This window comes from Emys orbicularis, chromosome 14 (assembly GCF_028017835.1).
Source record: "Emys orbicularis isolate rEmyOrb1 chromosome 14, rEmyOrb1.hap1, whole genome shotgun sequence".
NCBI lineage: Eukaryota > Metazoa > Chordata > Testudines > Emydidae > Emys > Emys orbicularis.
Window position 1 is genome coordinate 11122361 of NC_088696.1, and position 22697 is coordinate 11145057.

The 22697-nt window shown below is 44.1% G+C and overlaps 1 protein-coding gene across 1 annotated transcript in view; it reads left to right on the top strand.

Moving 5' to 3' along the window:
- The window catches only part of LOC135888834 (polycystin-1-like protein 2), a 66600-nt gene that overhangs the window by 13253 nt on the left and 30650 nt on the right, over positions 1-22697 (top strand). Inside the window, exons 5-18 of the mRNA XM_065416622.1 lie at positions 738-885; positions 3192-3421; positions 4782-5186; positions 6854-6952; positions 8291-8340; positions 11115-11232; positions 11955-12162; positions 13162-13282; positions 13724-13865; positions 15387-15587; positions 16158-16303; positions 17170-17364; positions 18556-18681; positions 21510-21692. Of these exons, the coding sequence (XP_065272694.1) occupies positions 738-885; positions 3192-3421; positions 4782-5186; positions 6854-6952; positions 8291-8340; positions 11115-11232; positions 11955-12162; positions 13162-13282; positions 13724-13865; positions 15387-15587; positions 16158-16303; positions 17170-17364; positions 18556-18681; positions 21510-21692 (2372 nt within the window). The remainder of the gene's footprint in view (positions 1-737; positions 886-3191; positions 3422-4781; positions 5187-6853; positions 6953-8290; positions 8341-11114; positions 11233-11954; positions 12163-13161; positions 13283-13723; positions 13866-15386; positions 15588-16157; positions 16304-17169; positions 17365-18555; positions 18682-21509; positions 21693-22697) is intronic.

A 22697-nucleotide genomic window follows, 5' to 3' on the forward strand; every position in this document is an offset into this window, starting at 1 on the left:
TCAGTTACCTCCCATCTCTGGTAGGCGTCAAGCCACAGGGCTTACACAGAGAATAGGTGTAGTTGAGGCAGTAAATAGCACAAGTATCCTCAAAACTGCCTCAACAAAGTGGCTCAGCTGTGACAAAGAAGGGCCACTCCTAAATTTCCATGGCCCATTCAATCCTTGGCCTCTCTGCTAAGAAGTTATCAGTTAGTGTGACATAGACACTTGTCCCCTCAGAACTGAAATGAGTCCACCAAACAGCCCTCAGATAGTGCTGAACTGGGCTGGAGTAGGACCAGTGATCCAGAGGTGAATCTATAGCCTACTACCAGTGCCCTGAGCTACACAGTCCCCCAATTTTTTTTCCCCTTCAGCTCCGTATTCTCAAGGAAGGCTAGGTTGAAACAGTGAAGCACACTCTGGCAAAGGACATAGCTAAATACAGATTAATTGCATAAAAAGGTCACATCAGATGACAGCTGTATAGGGCTTTGAATAAATATATATGACTAGGAATCTCAGGTATGTACAAAACACTCAAGAGTATAATTATGTTTCAACAGGAATCAAGACAAGCAAAACCAGGGAAAAATCAACTTAGTACTTCATGTCTTTAATTCCCTCAATTGTCTTAACAAGGCAGCAATTATCGAGCAACTGTGCTTCAACTAAGTCCAGATGCCAACAATACATGAAAACAATTTTACAATGAGCAGGTGATGATGCTGTGCTCTGTGCATTATGTTTTACAGGTTTGCAACTGGCCGTGACTGATACGTGCTTTATCTTTGAAAATATTACAGTTTCTCTGAAATGGCTACTCTCTCCCTATTCTGGCAACCTCTCCTGTATCATTAGCACTGGAGACGGACACACTATTGATCCCTATTACCCTCTAACGTAAGATGAAGCTTTTATACATGATTTTTTAGTTTTAGAGGCTTTGGTATTTTGTGTTTCAAGTCGCTTAAAATTAGATGCTGCAAACAAAGCAGTGACAAGACATGCCGGCAAGATGGGTGGATTTTGCTGTAACTTGCTTTGAAATTGTTAAAAGCAGCAATGCCTATTCTGTCAAGCTGCCAGCCATGATCTTGCATCTGCTCAGTACGAGTGAATTCCTTTCCTTTCTAGTGGGCTTTAATCTCGATTCCATACACACAAAATTATTGAGAAACCTGCTGCTCTTCTAAGGAGAAACTGCCAAGGAGTTTAAGGCTAATATTTTGGGGGGGGGGGGTTTCCAAAGGGTATTTTTCCATACCGGATATTACTGACAATGGTTCCATGGTGCTTTGTTTATCTTTATTTTCTTCTAATTCCATGAAAACTTGGATTCGTCATTGCTGACAATTTTAAATCAATACTGGATGTTTTTCTAAAAGTTATCCTCTAGGAATTATTTTGGGGAACTTCAATGGCTGGGGTTATATAGGAGGTCAGACAAGAGGGTCACAATGGTCCCTTCTGGCTTTGGAATCTATGAACTTTTTCTTTTAGCCACCAAATATTTTTCTGCAGTATTTGAAAATCACACTTTGCTGCATTGTTCTAGTGCAGGGAAATCCAGAGAAGGAATCAGCCTAAAAACTCATCCATCTACTTACATAATCCAAGATGAGCGAAATGAAAAATCAAAGAGCAGAAAGGGCAAAAAGTAAAGTGGCTGTTAAACATTCTTTCAGTGTTAATAGCTTAAGGTGTTATTAATGATACAGGTAAAGAGCTTTATAAAAAAAACCCAGTATTATTTTTAGTTTGACCATGTCTCAGCAAGTGAACATTTTTTATTGTTACCTCATTCCCTCAATCCCCCACTAATCCGGTTTGTCTGTTTCTGTCACCTGTTGTGTCCTGTTTGACACCTAGACTGAGCGCACTCTAGGGCAGGGATTGTCTCCTATGGCCTTGTCTTACTCGGAAAAAGTGGTCCAGCTGAGGTTGTGCTTAACCCATCTCAGCTAACTCATGTTAGCTAAGTCCTATCTAAACTCAACCTTTTTCAGAGTCAAGATAAGACCTTTATTATGTGTCTATACGATGCCTATTGTAATATGGCCCTGACCTTTGATTGAGCTTCCTAGGTGGTACTGTAATAAATAAATAGTTAATAAATAATGGTCCCAGGGATATTTATTTTCTGCATTTATTTGCATTCCATGGTTTATCTCACCTCCTTATTCTGCTGTGGGCTTTGAGCAGGGCTAGACAGTATGGGGAGAGATTTTCAGAAGCCCTTAAGGGAAGTAATTGGGACTTGTGACCCTAAACCCCTTAGGTGCTTTGGAGTATTTCCCCTATGTTGTTACAAAGCTCAGTGGCTGCAGGAGCCTTTTCTATAGTAGTGTGCCTACCATTAATGCTGCTAGTAGAGCTGCACCAGTGTTAGCAGTGAGAAGACATTTTTGCCAACAAATCTAAACTGTCACGAGCAGGACATGGACAGTCTGAGCTAGTGGTTGGAGCAGGAGTTGGGAGCCAGGTCAGATACCAGGAGATCAGATTCTGAGATATACCAGAGGGCAGACTGACAGTCAAGAGGCCGGCAGGGATTACCAGGAGATCAGAGTCAGGCAATAGGAGTAGGTAGCACCAGGGAAGCAGTCCGGGGAGGGGGGGGAACACTCACTTGCACGGACAACTTCCTGTTCATGGTTTAAATAGAAGCAGGGAACCAATCAGGACCCCCAGCATTCCACCAATCAGATCCCAGGACTGGAGTCCTCTGTTGGAGTTCAGCTTCTAGTTCTGAGGACTTGTTAGCAAGTCACTGGGTAGCAGGTTGGAACTTACTGGTGCCTGTGGACTGGGTTTCGAGACCCGCAGTCCCCGACACAAGCATAGATAAGACCATGCTTAGGAAGAGGAAAATAGGCCAGCACTGGGATGATCTTGCAAGATGCTGAGTATCCTCTGCTCCCACTGACTTTAGCAGTAGGTTAAATGGGGATGAAAAATTGGGAGGGAAGAAATTTAGTGTGATCATCCTTGACATACCATGTTACGACATATGAGCTGGGGACAGGGAGCCAAACTTAACCCTGGAATAATACGCAAGCAAAATAGGAATCAGTGTGGTTGCAGGAGATAACAATCTCCCGTAGAGCCATAATTCAGGAATGGTGGCCATTGCTTTCAGAGAATACAGCTATAAACCTCACAGTGCAACCTTCCATGACAATTGGATGTCCCCTTTGCATTTTAAGCTTGTCCAGCAATGTGACACACCGGTATACCTCTCCTGGAGAGTTTACTGTCTTCGTGGAATGCACAACCAGTGAATGGCACGTTACAGCACAAAAACTGGTGACTGTTCAGGATAAGATGGATCAGCTCAGCATTACTGGGTGCTACAGCAAGTATGAATCAGGAAACAGTTCTCACTGCAGGACCCTGTATGGGGAGATGTTATGGATCCAAGTTGAACTTAATGGAGGTGAGAGTAATCAGTTTGCACGGTTAAGTAGCAGGTTCAGTGGGCACAGGCAGAATCTCCACTAAGCAAATCTGTATTTCTTTAAATGAAAGCTTTCACTAAATGTTAACTTTCTCAAACTAACTTCGCCCCATCCCTGTGCTAGGGAGGCTATGTTATAGCTTCTGCAACACTTCAGATGTGAGCACAAACCTTTTTCTCTTCTGGATATGTCTGACAATCAAGGAGCGCACAGGCCTAAAGAATACACTCTGCTCTTATTGGCACTGTGTTTAATAGTTAGAGCAGGGACACTGGGAGTCCCATCCCTTGGTTTCTGGCTCTGCACAGACTCGTTGTGTGACCTTGAGCAAGTCACATATCCTGGCTGTGCCTCAACTGCCCATCTGCATAAAAAATATAACAATATTGACTTACCTCAAATGGAGATTGTTAGGATTAATTCATATTTGTAAAGCATTCTGAGAACTTTGCTCTCAAGGTTCTCAGCTAACTTACATCAGCATACAGCCACTACAGTTATTAAATTGCTTGTGTGTGCACACTTGTCTCCTTGTGTCAGTGGTGCGCGTCGTCACCAGGAGCACTTGTATGGATTGTATTGTCAGTGTGGGGCAAAGCTGCTAAATAACTGCAAAGGATGATAATTATATATTAGCGCTGGATAAATAATTCATTACAAATCATTTATTAGATGAATTTGTCACAAACAGACTGATTTTTCTCAAATGTATTTGTTATTCAAAATTATTTACAGAATAATTTCTATAGATGGTTCTTGGTCTGCAGCTTGTGTTGAACATTTTCAATAATCACTATTCATGCTGTTTTGATTGGACACATAGTGCTTGATCCTGCCAGGGATGAACGCTCTGGCTCCAATCCAGCAAGGCACATAAGCATGTGCTTAACTTTAAGCACAAGTCCCATTGAAGTCAACAGGGATACTCAGAGCCTTAAAGTTAAGCATGTGCTTAAGTGCTTTGCTGAATCAGGGCCAAAGTGCTCAGCACCTTGTAGGAACATGTCCCATGACATATCTCTAGTCCTTGACTGGGTGATCAGAACTCTTAGAATAAGGCTTCTGGTCTGCATGCTCGTGATTAAGAATTCAATATTATTTGCTTGAATTTTGTTGTTTCCACTGACATTCCTTCCTTCATTTGTTAGAATATTCATAAAAAGCAAACACAAAAGGGGCACAGAAACAGATGAAGTGAATGAATTTAAAAATTGAGATGAATGTTTGCAGAACATTGTTGCAATAGTTGCCTGGCTCGGTTATTTATGCACCTGAATGTGACAAGGAACAGGTAGAGTTGGACGATCTGTGACCAAGTTCTAAAATCCTACTTTCCAGGTACTGGAGTGACCTACACTGTAACAGCTGACAATACAACTCTGATTGAATCCAGCGCAAAGGAAGGAATTGTCCCTCACAATCTGACGCTTGATGGTACCTCTCAGCAGCTGATTGGCCCAGGGGTGCATCAACTGGAAATCCTGGCAACCAGCAACACAACAACATCTGAGATTTCTGAAAGCATTGCTGTTCATTTAGTTGAACCTATATCTGGTCTTCAGGCTGCATTAGCCTCCCACACACTGGAAATGGGAAAAGACCTGGAGATAAATGTCTCCGTGGCTCACGGTGCACCAGATAAGCTGAAGTTTGAGGTGGTCGGGTCTAATGAAACTTACTCTCACCAGAAAGACAGCCCTAAAGGAGAATCTAGAATATACAGGATTCCTGTTCATACTGAAGGTAGAGCTCACTAGCCTGTTACTTTTTCTCATACACAAAGAGTCTGAATTATTTTTTTTTTACTTTAGATTAAGGAAAGCAAGAAAGAACAAAAGTCAAATCTCCATGCGAGAGAGCAGTGTCTGTATCTTCTTTGCAACAGGTTGCAGCAATTCTGAGAACAAAATAGCTGCTGTCTCTGCACACAGACTGAGTTCAGATAGACTGAAAGGTGTCCTACATAGAAGACACGAGCATCACAGTTTCAGAGCTATATAGGCCACATAGCAGATACTGTATTTTTTCTCTCCTTTAATATTCCTTTGTAATTCTTTAATAAGGCAAATCAATAGTTACTGTCAAGTCTCAGTTTGACAAGACGTTTGTTGTGTGTCTGTAAGAAGGATGGGACATGCAGCTTGTTGTGCCCTCTGTGTGGCAGCTGTGCAGTTACATATTTTCTGTTTTCACTTCTTTGATTCAAGCAATTATTTGTGTGCAGCCTAAAGGCTCAGTGCCAGTTCTATACCAGTGTGACTCCGATGATTTGACTGGTGTCAGGTCAATGCAAACTTGGTGGAACAAAGTGGAGAACTGGGCCTTCAGTCTTTTATTTTTCTAACAGATACAAGATCCGATACTTAGCAGCTATGTAATGACCAGAGCTGGGCTTTCTGGCATTGCAAGACATTGTACACCAGGCTTCGTACCATGACAGTGGTAGCACAACTTTCAAACTCTTGATGTGAGACAGTGCGGTTAAAGTGTTCTGTCTGGTACCTGGAGTTTGGAGAGGGCCCCACAATATCTGCAAGGCAACTGAGGGGCACACACTGTGCAAGCGCATTTTGCTGGGAGGGCGGGGGGACAGTCCTAACAGACTCGGAGCGAGACTTGAGGCAGAAGCCACATTGTCTGGATGGAGTTGCTCTGATGTGGGTCGTCTTGGACTGGCAATCACACGGGAAGGTTGTGTGTTGGCCCTGACTCCAGCTATTCTGTCTCCCTGGTGGGGATATTGTGAAAAGCTGCAAGTGTAACCCTCTCCCACTCACTGTGGTGCTCTCTCCCCCTCTAGTGGTGTCTGGGCCACACGTAGAGGTTGATAAGCCTGCCACAGCTTGGCAAACAGTAGATTTTGCCTTTTAGCTCAGGCAAGTGAAGCTCATGCTTTTAGATTTAGAGGTCACAGATTCAATTCCCACTGCTGCTGACTCACCCAGAGTCAGGGTGTTACAGAACCCTATAACCTGGTGGAGTTTGTGATCCAGTGAAGTTCAGTTTGGAGGCAGGCAGGTTACATTGTTCCTGGATTTAACAATACCATGGGATAGTTGGTGCTGAGCTGTTTTCTGGGTCTGGAATTGGTGTAAATAAAACTGTAGTTGGAGGCTCAGAAGAGGGACAGAAGAAAGAGTTCTTTCCTCTGGAGCTAATTTGACTGAATTTTATTGGCCAATAATCGTAATTCTTGTAAAATCCCAAGAGCTCAATGATCAAATAACCCCTAAATAACTTATTTTAAAGACGTAGTTTATTCCAGTATTGCCTAGTAATTCACAAGTGAGGAAGAGGATTTCTTCATGACGGCCTGGAACACAAAGTTGGATTTTATGACTCAAACATGTAGGTCCAGTGCACTGCTGCTGCTAATGCCCGATCTACCTTTGGCACCCTGTCCTTCCTAGGTACATTTGTGGTCAAGGTGCGAGCTATGAATGCCTTCTCGAACATGAGTCTGGAGATTGGGAGCATCACCGTACTGGCCAACAATTCTCTTAAAGAAGGTAATAATGCTTACCTAACACTGCTGTTTGCAATCATATTCTGTGACCCTTTACAATAAATCAGTTCACTGCACAGAGTGTTTGCATGGTCTGTACACAGGACTCTAATAATTGCTTCCCTCCAGAGCCAGTACTGATAATCCTCTTGGACACTCTGGGGAAAGAAACCAGAGCCTACATATATACTAATTGACTCTCTTGCTGCTAATCTCAGTAGAGAGGCAAGAGACTGACTAGGCATGGAGAAGGAAAAACAAGCTCCTCACCCAGTACGGGAGTCTCCTTATATAGGGGAGGAGGCAGGTTGGCTATGCAATACAGGGAAGCCGGCATTGCTCGTTCTGGTATTGTCTCATTCTGCCCCAGCTGCACTACAGAACCATTGGAAGTTTTGCCACTGACTTCAATAGAGCAGGATCAAGCCCTATATAAGAAAATGAACTTCCAAGGACTGTCCATTATGCACCTCTTACCAGCTCTCAATTCACTTTAAAAATAAAGTGAGAGATACAAGAATGTATAACATTTTCAATTTAAAAAATCCTTCACAAAAAAAGGCCAGTAGCTTCTTATTACTTTTGCCTAATGACGAGAGCTACCCTGGCTTTGAAGTGGTCCCAGGTTGGGGTCTCTCCGCACAAGGGTACACATTGCACATGTGCTGTTTGTGCTAGAAAGAATTAGCTACAGATGTGGCCTGGGAAATACCTCCAGATGTTGTGTAATACCTGAAGCTCAGCATAACGTGAACTGCTGTTGACAAATAACATGCTGCTAGGTAGCTCAAGTCGCAGCTACATTCCTACTAGTGTAAAGATAGTGATACATTTGATCCAATGAATGAATGGGCTATTGTAATAACACTGAGCCCTTAATTTCCACTGCTCTTTCTCAAATTGTCTTTGCACCCCCACTTAGGCTGCAAGCTCTTGGGGGCATCGACTGTCTTTTTGGTCAATGTTTGTAGTTAGCACAATGGGATCCTGGTTCATCATTAGAGCTCCTATGCACCATGGTAATACAAATAAAATTCTGATTTTTATTTCACTTGCACCAGTTTAACTCCATCAACTTCAACGAATTTACTCCTGATTTACCCCACTGTAAGTGAGAGGAGAAGCAGGATCCTCCTCTTTATATTAGTTGCTTGTTGTTATTATTTTGCCCGTTGCAACATTTCTGCTTATCATAACCTGGGAGTTTGATTCCTGTAACCCTGACTTTCAAACAGATTGCAGGCAAATCATGATTTATTTAAGTCATAATGCTCAGTCACTGCTGTCTGGCAGCCTCACAAATGGCAGTAAAACATTCTGTTATCTTCTTTATATTTAACAGACTCGTCTCAGAACAAAGGCAAATCCAAAGCAAACATCCGAAAGACAAATGTGAGTATTATTCAAAAGGTATAACCTTAGGTGGAAAAGCTAAGAAATACCTCTTGGTTGTTAAAGTACTGCCTGAAGAACATTTGCAACACACATAATTATGGACCCGATTTTCCATGTTGCTGAGTACCATCAACTCCTGTTGACTTTATTGGGGTTAAGAACATAAGAACAGCCATACTGGGTCAGACCAAAGGTCTATCTAGCCCAGTATCCTGTCTTCTGACAATGGCCAATGCCAGGTGCCCCAGAGGGAATGAACAGAACAGGTAATCATCAAGTGATCCATCCCCTGTCCCCATTCCCAGCTTCTGGCAAACAGACAGTGTCGGCTCCAGGCACCAGCGCAGGAAGCAGGTGCTTGGGGCGGCCAATGGGAAGGGGCGGCATATCCGGATCTTCGGCGGCAAGTCCCTCAGTCCCTCTCGGAGGGAAGGACCGACCGCCAAATTGCTTCTGAAGAATGAAGCGGTGCGGTAGAGCTGCCGCCGAAGTACCGCCAATCGCGGCTTTTTTTTTTTTCTTCGCCTCTTGGGGCGGCAAAAAAGCTGGAGCTGGCCCTGCAAACAGAGGCTAGGGACACCATCCCTGCCCATCCTGGCAAATAGCCATTGATGGATCTAGTTCTTTTTTTAACCATGTTATAGTCTTGCCCTTCACAACATCCTCTGGCAAGGAGTTCCACAGGTTGACTGTGCGTTGTGTGAAAAAATACTTCCTTTTGTTTGTTTTAAACTTGCTGCCTATTAATTTCATTTGGTGACCCCTAGTTCTTGTGTTATGAGAAGGAGTAAATAACACTTCCTTATTTACTTTCGCCACACCAGTCATGATTTTATAGACCTCTATCATATCCCAGTCTTATTAATCTCTCCTCATATGGCAGCCATTCCATACCCCTAATCATTTTTGTTGCCTTTTTCTGAACCTTTTCCAATTCCAATATATCTTTTTTGAGATGTGACGACCACATCTCCACGCAGTATTCAAGATGTGGGCGTACCATGGATTTATATAGAGGCAATATGATATTTTCTTATTATCTATCCCTTTCTTAATGATTTCCAACATTCTGTTTGTTTTTTTGACTGCTGCTGCACATTGAGTGGATGTTTTCAGAGAACTATCCACAATGACTCCAAGATCTCTTTCTTGAGTCGTAACAGCTAATTTATACCCCTATATGTATAGGTGGGATTATGTTTTCTAAGGTGCATTACTTTGCATTTATCAACATTAAATTTCATCTGCCATTTTGTTGCTCGGTCACCCAGTTTTGAGAGATCCTTTTGTAGCTCTTCGCAGTTTGCCTGGGACTTAACTATCTTGAATAGTTTTGTATCATCTGCAAATTTTGTCACCTCACTGTTTACACCTTTTTCCAGATCATTTATGAATACGTTAAATAGGACTGGGCCCAGTACAGACCCCTGAGGGACACCACTATTTACCTCTCTCCATTCTGAAAACTGACCATTTATTCCTACCCTTTGTTTCCTATCTTTTAACCAGTTACCAATCCATGAGAGAACCTTCCCTCTTATCCCAGGACTGCTTAGTTTGCTTAAGAGCCTTTGGTGAGGGACCTTGTCAAAGGCTTTCTGAAAATCTAAATACACTATATCCACTGGATATCCCTTGTTCACATGCTTGTTGACCCTCTCAAAGAATTCTAGTAGATTGGTGAGGCATGATTTCCCTTTACAAAAACCAAGTTGACTATTCCCCAACAAAATTATGTTAATCTATGTTTCTGACAATTTTGTTCTTTTATTCTTTACTATAGTTTCAGTTGAGATGCTTAGCACATCACATGACTGGGCCCTCTAAATCTGAGGCATTGCTACCTAGAATGTTAGATTAACATAGAATCCACACTTTATATCTTTGAGGCAAATACATTCTTTAGATCTGTTCTAAAGCTCTTAGTAAAAGCCAGCCAATAAAAATAAACAGACTAGAAAACTCATTTCTCCCAATGACCGATCCTACTTGGACTGAAATCCTCTTACAGTTTTTTAAAAAGTCAACTAATTTTTTTTAATCCAGCTTCTGAGAAGGTATTCATTAAATAGAATGTCCCAAATTTATTTTAAATGCCTTTTTACATTGTTTCTAAAGGTTTTTCTGCTCCCGTTGGTATTTATAAGGGTCTTTTCAGCAAAGGAGAAGCTAACAGTCTATTGAGAGTAAAGGATGAAATTCACGATACCCTAAGTACAGACAAATCCACAACATTAAACGAACTGTAAAAACTAATTAAAAATAATGGTTTTGTTTTCTTTGCAGTGTAATAATCTTAAGGGTTACTTGTAACTATAGCAAGTACAGAATTTCACACGGAAATGATTTTCAAGACAACAGTATCCCTTAAAAACAGACTTCACTCAAAACAGAAACTATGTCAGAAGAACAGGAGACATTACTCATCTTTATGGCTAGAGCCATTATGTGTCAGAACGCTGAGAAACAGAAAAAACACATCATTATTCATGTGTGACCTATTGTAAGAGGAAGAATTGTCTGGTGGTTACAAGCACAAGACTAGGAGTTGTGACATCTGGGTTCTAGTCTCAGATCTTCTATAGACTTTCTGTATGACCATGGACAAACCATTATTTAAGCTGATTGGGGGCCTAATTTTTTTAGCCCTGGCTCTCTCTGCTAATAGCACACTTCAAATCCCTTTTTCTTATTCATTATAAAATAATGAAAGGTTAGACATCTGTTCACGCACATTGCTGCTCTAATTGGTACTTTCACTTCTTGTTTAGGATGACAAAAGGAAAAATAAAATATACATTAAACCTAGTCGCCATGTGGATCCATTCACAACAGTTACCCTTGACTGGCCAGATGACAATAATAATTCTACCTTCACCTGGGCATGTGGTATGTGCAGTGCATGTTTTGACTTTTTCCTACCATTAGCTAGCTGATTAATGGTAAACTCACCATCATACTGGATGTGCTGTGCCAGTCTGACTGTAAGAGGGTATAGACCCCACCTGGCTTTAAACAAAAGCTACATGCTCGTTGTACAGTCAAAATATCACGCTTCATGCTAATTCCACCATACTACTACATGGACCCCTAATCTTCTCCCTAGGGATGGCTGCTCCTTGAGCTCCATCTCTCAAGATGTGTATCCCCAACCCTGAGCCCCCTCTGCCATGGATCTACTTCCACCTGACCCATATTCAGAGTCTTATGAGCCAGCAGTAATTAACTGGCAGCTCCCAGCAGAGTTCCAACGCCTGACTGCAGAGGGCGACGGTGCTGCCAGAGTATCATAGCCCCTTTTTACACTGAGGAGAAGCAGGCTGGCTGTATCTGAAGCTGGGGGAGGCTTCTGTTTTTCTGCAGCAATGAAAAAGCATTCAAAGTTTAAAATTGGACCGGAACTCCAGAGATCTGGGTTCTTTCCTCTGCCACTGGGCAGATGGGCCACTCTGGTTAAGTCACTTCACTTCTCTGTGCCTCAGTTTCCCCATCTGTGAAATAGGGATAAAGGAGCTTGCCTCCTTTGTGAGGCATTTTGAGATCTACGTCTGAAAATCGCTACAGAAGAGCCAGGTATTATTACCAACATTAAAAAGGAAATGTTTGTGCAGGGGCTTGCTGGCCTGGGTGGCAGGAATGTGTGCAGCATCAAGTAATCCCCACTGACCAGAGCATGGCACAGATCCCGCCTGCCTGCCTGCCCCCGCCAAACTCAGCGGTGACCCTGCAAGTGATAGTCAGAAGCCATGGAAAAGAAGAGAAGCAGGACGAGCAATGTCTGTACGTGACTGCCAGACAAGAACTGCGCCCAGAAATCAGGTCTGCCTTGGAACCGTAGTACTTATTCCCCATTCTTATTGCTACATTTCCTCCTGCAACCACTGAAATCAATGAGAGTAATGAGCCGATTTTCAAAAACATCGAGGGGCCTATCTGCATCTTTAGGCATCTAAATACCTTTGAAAATATGGCCCTTAGGAGCCTAAGTTTCATGAGACTTAGGCCTGGTCTATGCTACAGACTTAGGTCGATGTAAGCTGCCTTATGTCGACCTAACTGTTAGCATCTACACTAAAATGCAGCTCCCACTGATGTAACTCGCCCACTACACCGACTTAATAACTCCGCCTCTGCAAGAGGCGTAACACTGAGGTCGATGTATTCAGGTCAACACAGTGACACTGTAGACACTGCATTGCTTACATAGGCTGTTGCTGCCTTTCAAAAACCATCCCACAATGCCCCACACTGGCAGTTAAATTGGTGCAAGCGCTCCTGGTGAGGCCGTGCACCGCTGACACCAGGAGCGTAGTGTGGACATGTAAAACCAATTCAATTACTGCAGGGGCTGTGCATCGTTGTAACTTAGATTGATATAATTTTGTAGTGTAAACTTAGTCTTCTAAGGCCTGGTTGACACCTAAAACTTAGGTCGACTGAGCTACATTGGTTAGAGGTGTGAATTTAAGAATTCTTCCATTGACCTAGCAACCACCTCTCAAGGGGGTGGATTTAGTACAACAACAGAAAACTCCCTTCTGTCACTGTAGCAAGTGTCTACACTACAGCTGTGCCACTGTAGCATGTGCAGTGTAGACACATCCTCAGTACCTCTGCTCCTTTTGAAAATAGGACATAGGCTCCAAAGTCACTTGGGAGTTTTTGAAAATGTTGCTGTTTGTGACTTCTATGTACCACCTGCCTCATAACCCACGAGTTCGGCAGATTCCGACCAAAAGATGGAAAAAATAAGGTGGGCTTTTAGCTGGGAGTACTGTCATCTGTTGGTGCATAATTATTGTCTTGCCTTCCTTCTAGGTGTGAGAAAAACTGCAAGCTAGTGAATGTCACTGCAGAAGTTGCTTTGAGAGCCACCATGCAGGAAGGCTCCCACGCCGTACAATATAACTGGTATTTAGATAACACATTCCAGTCAAAGGTGAGATGAGTGGGTTGGTCAGGAATGCTGCACCCACAAAAAATAAACACCCCGATTGAAAGGAAGCCCTTTGAGGTAGGGGTGGGGGTGTCTCCCTAGGTACCTTTAAGGCATTTGCTGCCAGTGGAGATAATCATGATAATTGCATGTGTAAAAGCAGGCACACAGTTGCACATGCATTTTTCACAGATTTCAAATCCTGTCACGTATATTCAAGTGGACGAATGTTTCACCAAATATCATTCATTCTTTGCCACTATTAGTGCACCGTGCTCCCATGTATCATAGCAGGAAAAACTCCTGCTGATGTCAACAGGTATGTTTTTTTAATAAAGGCTTCAGGACTGGGTCTATAGACAATGTAGCACACAGAACTCTCTGGATGGAAATCACAGTAAACAGCCTCTTCTGCTTTGTTAATTTTCCTGTTGGGTTTTCCAGCCTCCCTCCCTCTCTTCAGTCTGCAGTCTGAAGGGTTTCCGACAGAGCTCCTTGACTTTGCTTCAGAGCAACAGATCTACATTGGTATTGAACAGCTCCTTTCTGCAGGCACACGGAGAAGCATTTCGGATTAAAGTAACAGGTGGGGAAAGCCAGAGTTTCAAAAACTCCACCGAGATACAATCTCTTTGCAATATGGAGACATCGTACATAGTAGGAGAAGAAACATTTTAAAGGACAAATATGCTGTTAAATAATTTGATGCACTGAATGCCATTATGTTTACAGTGACTCTTTTCTTAATTTTGCCAGAATATGATGTATAGTATGGTACACACAAAAGCACAGAGTAGAGGTGTGGCAAAGCTGCAACTGAAACACATCCCTGGTGGCTATATGTGGTATTGCAATAGCTGTGCCTCAGTTTGTCCTGTGCCTTCTATGGCCGATTTCAGCCATTGGTGTGATCTGGCCTTCCTGCCAAACCAGGTAACAGAGTCCAACCCTTCTCAGGGTCTCAGAGTACTTCATTTAATGTCCACCAGAATGTAACAAAACAACTGAATCTTCAGCCCATCTGGGCTCAGCTGGTCGCCGCCTTCTTTTCAAACCATCCCAACACCAGCCCCAGGTCCCGGATTTCACTCTCACTGCCAAAGGTGGTCACACTCTCCCGCCACCCATGGTTTCAGGCAGGCTGCAGTCGCTGATCAGCCCCTATCTCCAGTCAGGCTTCCAGCTCAGAGCTCAGCCATCCAGGCTTCTCTCAGCCCTCAAGAGAAAGCTCTCAGCTACCATTCCTCCCTGGCCTCTCCTCTGGCAGACCTTTGCTTCTTCCTTTATGAAGACCCAGCCCAACCCTAGCTGTGTTTGACCTCCAATTAGGCCAGATCCCCCTTCAGGCAGGAATGCTGGAACAATTTGTATAGTGGGGGTGCTGAGAACCATTGAACCAAACTGTAATCCCTGTATATGATGGAAACCACTTCAAGCTAGGGGGTGCCTTCAGGTGTAGCCTGGTAGGTTAATTGGCCTCTCAGGCCACTTTAACCCTTTTGTCACCTGTACACCCCACACAAGCAGTAATTTGAGGTGAGTGAGGGCTTGTCTATATGAACACTTAGTTTGTGGCAAGTTGGGGGGGGGGGGAATCTACCCCACAATGGCATGCTGTGCACCAGGGGTCTATGTGGACCCTGCTGCCATGTGCTAAAAGTACCCTAGTGCACTTTAGCCTACTCCCATTTCAAAGCAGAGTAGTGCCCAGCCGCAGGGTCCTTACAGACACTTAGCGCCTGGCAGGCTAGTGCGGGGTATATTTACACTCTAGCTTGCCACAAACTAAGTGTTCGAAAAGACAAGCCCTGATTCAACAACCCTAATCCAAGATGATATTAATCATCTGATTTAGACACATCTGGACATGGCTCTATGATGAATATTCAATTTTATAATCCAGCTTCTCTTTACAAGGGAAATAAAACCATGTTTGTATAGTGCTGTCTATGCTACAGATTAGCCTATGAAGATATCTCAGCTCTGGTTAGATAACATTGCCACTCCCAGAGCCTGAACAAACTGCATCATTATTAGCGTATGATGCTCAGTGGTGCTGAAAGTCATCAGATGATGATCACTGATGTTTTCCCTCTGAACTTTCCAGCAATGACTCAGAATGAATATGGCGACGAAACTTACGTTGTCAGCATGGTGCCCTCACCAGTGGTCCCAGTCTGTGCTATATCCCCCAAGGAGGGATCGGTGCTCACCAGCTTCACAATCTCCTGCAGTACTGCCTGCTCGGAGGACTCCTGCCCCCCTGCACACAGCAGTCTGCTCACGTACTGCTTCTACCTGAAATCAGGTATGTTCTGGGGCTGGTTTGTTTGAATGGCAGCTTCCCTGTGTGTGCACCCAGCCTTGTACTTCCATCACTAACAAGAGCACAGGCGTAACCCACTGCTGCTGCTGGCCAGATAATAACTGGCCGGATTCTCATACCCTCAACTCGGACAGAGTAGCCCCTTGTTCTGCACATAGGGTTGTTCACTTTAAACTTATGGAGTAAGATGCAGCCCTTGCTCAACCTGGCCCTATGACAGCGGAAAGAAAAAACAGGTACGAACAGGGCATATATGTATAAGAGGGCCATGACCTTTATGATAGTTTCCCTTTAGAAACTGCAGGAGATTTTTAAAGGCTCCCTTTAAGGATTGTGGAATCACCTTAGGCAAGGAATCTGAATTTAAGGGTCATTATTAATTTTTCCACAGAGGAGTTATTTTAATTTTGCAAATCAAAGCAAAGAGACATGATTCCATGGTGATAACTACAGGCCCAATCCTGCGCGGCGCTGAGTGCCTCTTTGGAGGATGCTGAGCTGTTCAGTAGGGTGTGAAGTATATGATGGGTAACACTGTCTTTCCTCTTTCAGGCTCCCTCCTGAACTGTGGCCCACATCCTGAACTCCTATCGGTTTATCTTCCCCTTGGAGAAGAGGAAAATAACTTTGTTTTACATGTTACAATTACTGTCAGCAATAACTTTGGTGACATGGTTCAGACTGATGCTACTGTCAAGGTACACGGAAAAATCATTTTCCTTCTAGGCCTCTCACTGCCAATAGCTAAACCTGTGATTCTGGGGGATTGGCCACCTTCCAAAGCCTCCTCTCCCCATTCTATACCCATTACTCTCTTGTGATCCACAGCCACCATCCTCCATCCTTCTGACCAAGGAGGACTAGACAAGCTTCCTTGTAGAATCCCATGTGCAGCCAGCAGTTTCTTCCATCACAGTTTGTTCAGGCCAGAATTTAGGGAGACAGTGAACAACACAGGCTATGTATAGTTAGTCTGGGAGTTAAAAAAACCAGAAAAATACCAGAACCTGTCTCCAGGGGGCCCAATTATAAATCTTTATACTTATTAAAAGAATGTGTACCACTGCTTCATCAGTGTTCCTCAATGGAGTTACTCATCACTCCGCTGATTTCAATGGCATCATACTGGAGTAAGACTGAAGTACTGCAGAGGTGAATTGGGCCCTCTCTCTCTTCTCTAACATGAAGGATACTACTACCTATCAGTATCTTTCTTTAGTCAGTCAGGTGGACCAAACCAGATGCATCTCTAGAAGAGACTGTAACTGTTTTGTAAGTTAAGAATTGGAAACTTTTGATCAAAACATTTTTTCAGATGAAAACAGAATATGTTTTTTAAACAAATGCTTCTGCAAATGTTGTTTTCTTTTTCCTGGGTGGTTCTAAAGACGGTTGGAAAATTTCATTGGAAAAAAAAGATCCCTGAAAAAAGGGGGAACAAACTCAGTTTCTTGATCAGCTCTCATTATGAACACCGCTAGGATGATAATGGAGGTTGTGAAAGGGTAATAATACCAGCAGGCAGCAGTAACAATGCTGTGGGCATGTCTAATTGCATCATCAGGTTCGACGTGAAGATATGAACACTGGGAACCAGACCCTGCAGGCCACTCTAGCTGAGAAAGCAAATGCCATCCTAAAAGAAGGAAACAACAGCATGTCCCTGTTCCAGCTGTATAAGTCAATGTCTTCAGTCCTTAATCAGGAGAGCCAGGGAGAGACCTTTAATACATCTCTGCAGACCGACACCCGAAGGGAGGTCAGACAGTGGTTTATTTTCTTACACTACAATGATGCATTTTCCATTTTCTGTAAAGACCATGGACGATTTCTTGAGTAGCACCAAGGGCTTACAAACCTCCTTCCAAAGTCGATGGGAGTTGTAGGTTCTCAGTATCTCTCAGGATTTGGGCCAGCATTTGCCATAGGTTTCAGCTAAAAAGAAGCAGCTGTTCGTTTCTCACCACTGGCCCTTCTGAGTCATTGACTTTTCAACCCTTCCATATCAACATTCTCCCTCTTGGCTATCCCAGCACCACCTCCCTGAGTGCTGCTCATGGCATTGCACTTACCCAGAGACTGACTGCAGGAAGCCAGTCCCTACTAAAGCTAGGGCACTGGCCCACCAGCAGCCAGTGGGGGGATGCTCAAAAGGGGTGAAATCTCTTCCCTACCCCAGGCCCCTTAGAAATAAGAGCAATCCCTCTGTGATTCTCCAAACCCTCTCCCCCTGGACTGAGGTAATAGAGCCCCAACATCTGTCTTGATTCTGAAAACCCTAAGTAAGACTGCATGCTAAAAACATCATTCACGTTGAATTTAGTGGGGATCTCTCAAGGGTGAGAGTATGGCTGGAGCAGGGAACTGGCGGTCAGGACTCCTGCATCCTATTCCCAGCTTGGCCACTATTTGTGGACTGGACCTGTTTGCCTGTGTGTGTTACACACCTCACATCAATGGGATGAGGCTCAGTTCAGGTGTGGGATGAGGCTCAATTAAATGTTTCCACTGCCTTGAGCTCCTCAGAGGGAAAGAGGCTAGAGAAGTACAACATACGCTGAATTCATCAGCTATGATTTGTTGTTCTTCTGAGCCAATTGTCTGCAATTCTGCTTTCAGTGGAGGTGGTATTTATACACTAAGGCCTATACACTCATCCCAACGGGTAGGAATTCACACAAGTAGCTTTCATTACTGTTAATGGATGTTATATGTGTAAATCCCCTGTGTCTCAGAGTGACAAAATATCCCTGTGATTATACAGTCAATAGCTATGGAAAGTGGCAATTTGCAAGTAGAGCTAATGCTAGCTTGAATTATCCATCCTGGGGAGTTTGTTTCTGCCATTAGATCTATAGCAAACTAGACTGTCAATATGCAGCAGTATTTACATTTACAGTCTCAATTAACATCTTTGTTCCTGTCTCTAATTATCTCCTTTCATCCCAAGCTGAGAGAGCTGATGCTGACAACTCTGGCTGCTGTTAATGTAACATCAATACAGACTGCTCTTAAGATGTCAGAGGTACTGAAAGAAACCACTTACAGGAGTGAAGAGCTCTCTTCCTCAGCACAGGTAAGCAGAGCTTTGATCCACATCTCCACCCACAGAACCACAACCCCTGGCCTTGGGAGAGCATCACTACTTGCAGTAGCCTGTTCTTTATTTAATGTTTCAGAGAGCAGGGATCATGTCAGGAGACAGTATTGTCTAGAGTGGGAGACGGGGAATCAGGGCTCCTGGGTTCTATTCCTGGCTCTGCCACTAACTCAGTGACCAAGCTATAAAATAGGTATAATAATACTTAGCTGTTTCACAGGTGGGGTAATTCATTCATGCCTATAAAGCACTTTGAGATCCTAGGATGAAAGGTATTGCTATATAAGTGCAAAGCTGAGTTATTCCAAAATCCATTTGACTTCATGCTTGTAACTTCCTGGCATTTGCCTTATTGTCATGCTCCCACTGAACTAAATGTTACAAGCAGCTTTCCACAAGAGGAGTTTCACAGCAGCAATACCTGGGCATAGCTGTTCAGCTTTACCATAAATGCTAGGAGTCCCTGAATGTTACTTGAACAACATTGTATAATCAGTAGATGGTGCTGTTTGTTTCAATGTTCATCCCAGTGTTTCTTGTGCTGTGCTGTTAGGGAAGCGAGTCAATGGGGAAGGGGCAGAATAATTCTTTTGCAGGCTGTTGTTTTCCCAGTACACTAGCAATAAAAAAACAGTTTCTCCTGATTTCTGAGGCTGTTTCAAATGCAGCCAGGAAATGAGGCTGGAGTATTTCAGCAATGGCTAGTAACCATAGTCAAGATAAAAATGTAGCTCAGTCAGATTCATGAGCAGAAGCTTAAGATTGAAGCTGCTGGGGTCGTAGATCTGAGGGATAGGCAGTGGCTGCACTGTGTAGTAAAATTTGCACAGCCCCTTGACCACTCTGGGCCTGGCTCCTGGCAGTGTAATTATTACCTTGGTTTCATGATCACAAAATAATCAGTGTCTATACTTAGGCATAAATGGGAATGCACAGCATCCTTCTATCTGCAGTATGGAGCACAGGGCATGGAGAGAGGTAATATTTGTTGATAAACTGATAGGTTTCATGGAGAAAAAAATTGAAATACGTTAACTACATACATTTAACAATATAGTACCATTTCTTGGGTACCATGACAGGGACACTCATCTCTCGTGGGATGCTGCAATCCTTTTTCTCCCCCACTCTGGGCACCTCTGTAGGTTGTTCACCTCACTAGGTGAGTCTTCAGTGGCTCAGTCCTCCAGCCAAGTCACACAGTCCAACAGTGAATGGACCCCTAATGGTAGCAAAGAGTTCAGCACACTGTCTGCCCTCACCAGTGTCTTCAGCCCTGTCTCAGGGCCCCTTTAAATCCTGCCTTGCACTTGGGCTTCCCAACAGAGCCTGTCCCCTTCTTGGGTCTTAAGCCACTTTGCTAGAGGGCCAGTGGAGGGGACCTGGGCCTGCCCATTATTATGGGTGCTAGCCCAGGGGTCTTACTCAGAGCAGCCCTGTATAACTTCCCTCAGTTTGCTGCTGCTATTCCCTGGGCCTTTTCCCCTGTAGCCCCTTTCTCTTCACCCTGACCTCAGGCCTGAATTTCTCAACTCCTCTTCCTCCTCACTGAATACAAGTACCACCAGAACCCATCTTGTGGCTCTCACATGTGCTCCTGTAACCAGGAAGGGGCACCCTTCCTTGCTTCTCTAGTCCCAGCCAGGAACTAACCTGCTTAGCCCCTGCAGCTCCTTTTATCTGACGCTGGTGGGCTCTGATTGGCTTCTTCTATTCAGCCTCTCTAGGCAGGCCTAAAGGAAACACCTTCGTTGCTCCTTCCTGGAGCGGAGTGAGGTAGGACTGCAGGGCCTCCAGCAGGGGCCCCCGAAAGGCCAGGTACACCCCATCACACATACAATACACCAGGGGTCGGCAACGTTCGGCACGCGGCTCCCCAGGGTAAGCACCCTGGCGGGCCGGGCCAGTTTATTTACCTGCTGACGCGGCAGGTTCGGCCGATCGCGGCCCCCACTCGCCGCGGTTCGCCGTCCCGGGCCAATGGGGGTGGCGGGAAGCCGCGGCCAGCACATCCCTTGCCCGCGCCGCTTCCCGCCGCCCCCATTGGCCCGGGACGGCGAACCGCGGCCAGTGGGGGGCCGCGATCGGCCGAACCTGCCGCATCAGCAGGTAAATAAACTGGCCCGGCTCGCTAAGGTGCTTACCCTGGCGAGCCGCGTGCCGAACATTGCCGACCCCTGCAATATACCATGGAATAGTCCATCTGTCTTTCTGGCTCCTGCCACCCTCAGATCTGAGCACTTGTAACTAGCCAGGGGCTCAGTCTTATACTGTTGAAGTCAATGGGAGTCTTGTTACCAATGGGAGCAAGGTTGTGCCGATGGCCCCAAGTTAGGCAACTGCATATAAACCATGTCAAACTGTTACAGTTGTCTGGATTGTTCTGCCAGCTCATAGCATCAGGTCCTGATCCTGAAGGGTGCTGAGCACCCTACACTGCCATTGTGCCCAATGGAAGTTGAGCACTTCCAGGTGTTGCTCAGCATCTTTTAGGATTGGGCCTGAAGGGCCAGGTTGTGATATTCTCTCTCACACTGAGCAGTTACTTAGGGTGTAAACTGTGTGGGGCAGGGAACACCTGTTTGTTCTGTGTTTGTACAGCACCTAGCACAGTGGGGTCCTCGTCCATGACCAGGGCTTAGGCACGATGGTAATACAAATAACATAATAACAGTAAAAATACCTTTCTCTGCAAATAGCCCCACTGGACTCTTCATGTTATATAGCAAGAACAGTGGCTCATTTTAATGCCTATTATTTTTAATACACACACACATAACTCTTTCCCCTTATCGCCTGTTCAGGTGGAAGCCAGTAACTCTCTCAAAGATGTCAGTGAGTTCTTACTCACTGTAAGCACAGAGGACAGTGAGGATTATCAGAAGCGAAAGGACGCAGCTGGCTACCTGTTCAACGCAGTGAGCAATGTGCTCACAGCTTCCATACAAAATGGGACGGAGGATGCTTCATCGTCAGAGGCTGGACAGGTTGTTTTCATGTGGTTCAGTTTCTAACGTACAGTGCATGTGTGTCTGCCTGGCGTGGAAGATAAAAAAAGCCCTTTTGACTTGGACATGTTTGAAAGTGGCGTTGCTTAGAGCGCACTGGGGAGCTACTGGGTGCAAAGGGGTTAGGCTGGACATCAAGGTAAATAGAATGGTGAGATTTTGTTAGATTATAGAATAGTCTCCTAAGGGAAGTGAAAGCAGCCTCTTAAAACATTACTTGAGATATTTGAAAACAGACTGGCCAGAGTAGTATATTACAGAATATACTGTAAGGAGTAATACTTCCCCTACTGGATAAATTAGCTCATCTACTGTAATAGGATTTTTCCATTTCTGATTCTATCCCTCCCTACTGAACCATATCCTGAGGAAGTTACATGTGCTCAGCACCTCTGAGGCTTTAGCTCCACTGACTTCATCAAGGAACTAAACTGAAATCAGTTACCGTACTTGAACCTTCTGAAAAGCTTCCACCTGATTTTCTATTCAGATTTATGTGGTATGGGTTTTTCATACTTCTATGTGAATTATTACAAATGCCTTTGTAAGCATTTTAATTCCATCACTGTGAGTAGGGTGTGATATTAATCTAATTCAAGAGGATATGAATACCTTATAACTGGGACAGCACAGGGTATTCAGTATAGAACATGAATATATTAATGGGAGGCTGAAGATACTAATTTTGACAGAAGGGAGACAGACAAAGTGATCTGATGACCAATTTAAGGGGGCAGAGTTGGCTAGCAGCTGGAGCACAGGCTTAGCAGTCAAAAGATCTACATTCTAATCCCAGCTCTGACACTGATCTACTGTGTGATCGCCAGACAATTTCACTTAAACTCTCTATGCTGCAGTTTTTTCATTTGTAAATTTGGGATGATAATACTCCCCAGGCCTAGGGTGGCGTGAAGGGTAAGCAATTCATTCAACAAGGTATATAAGCATGTGCATTAAGTACAGAATACTCCCTTTGAAGTAATG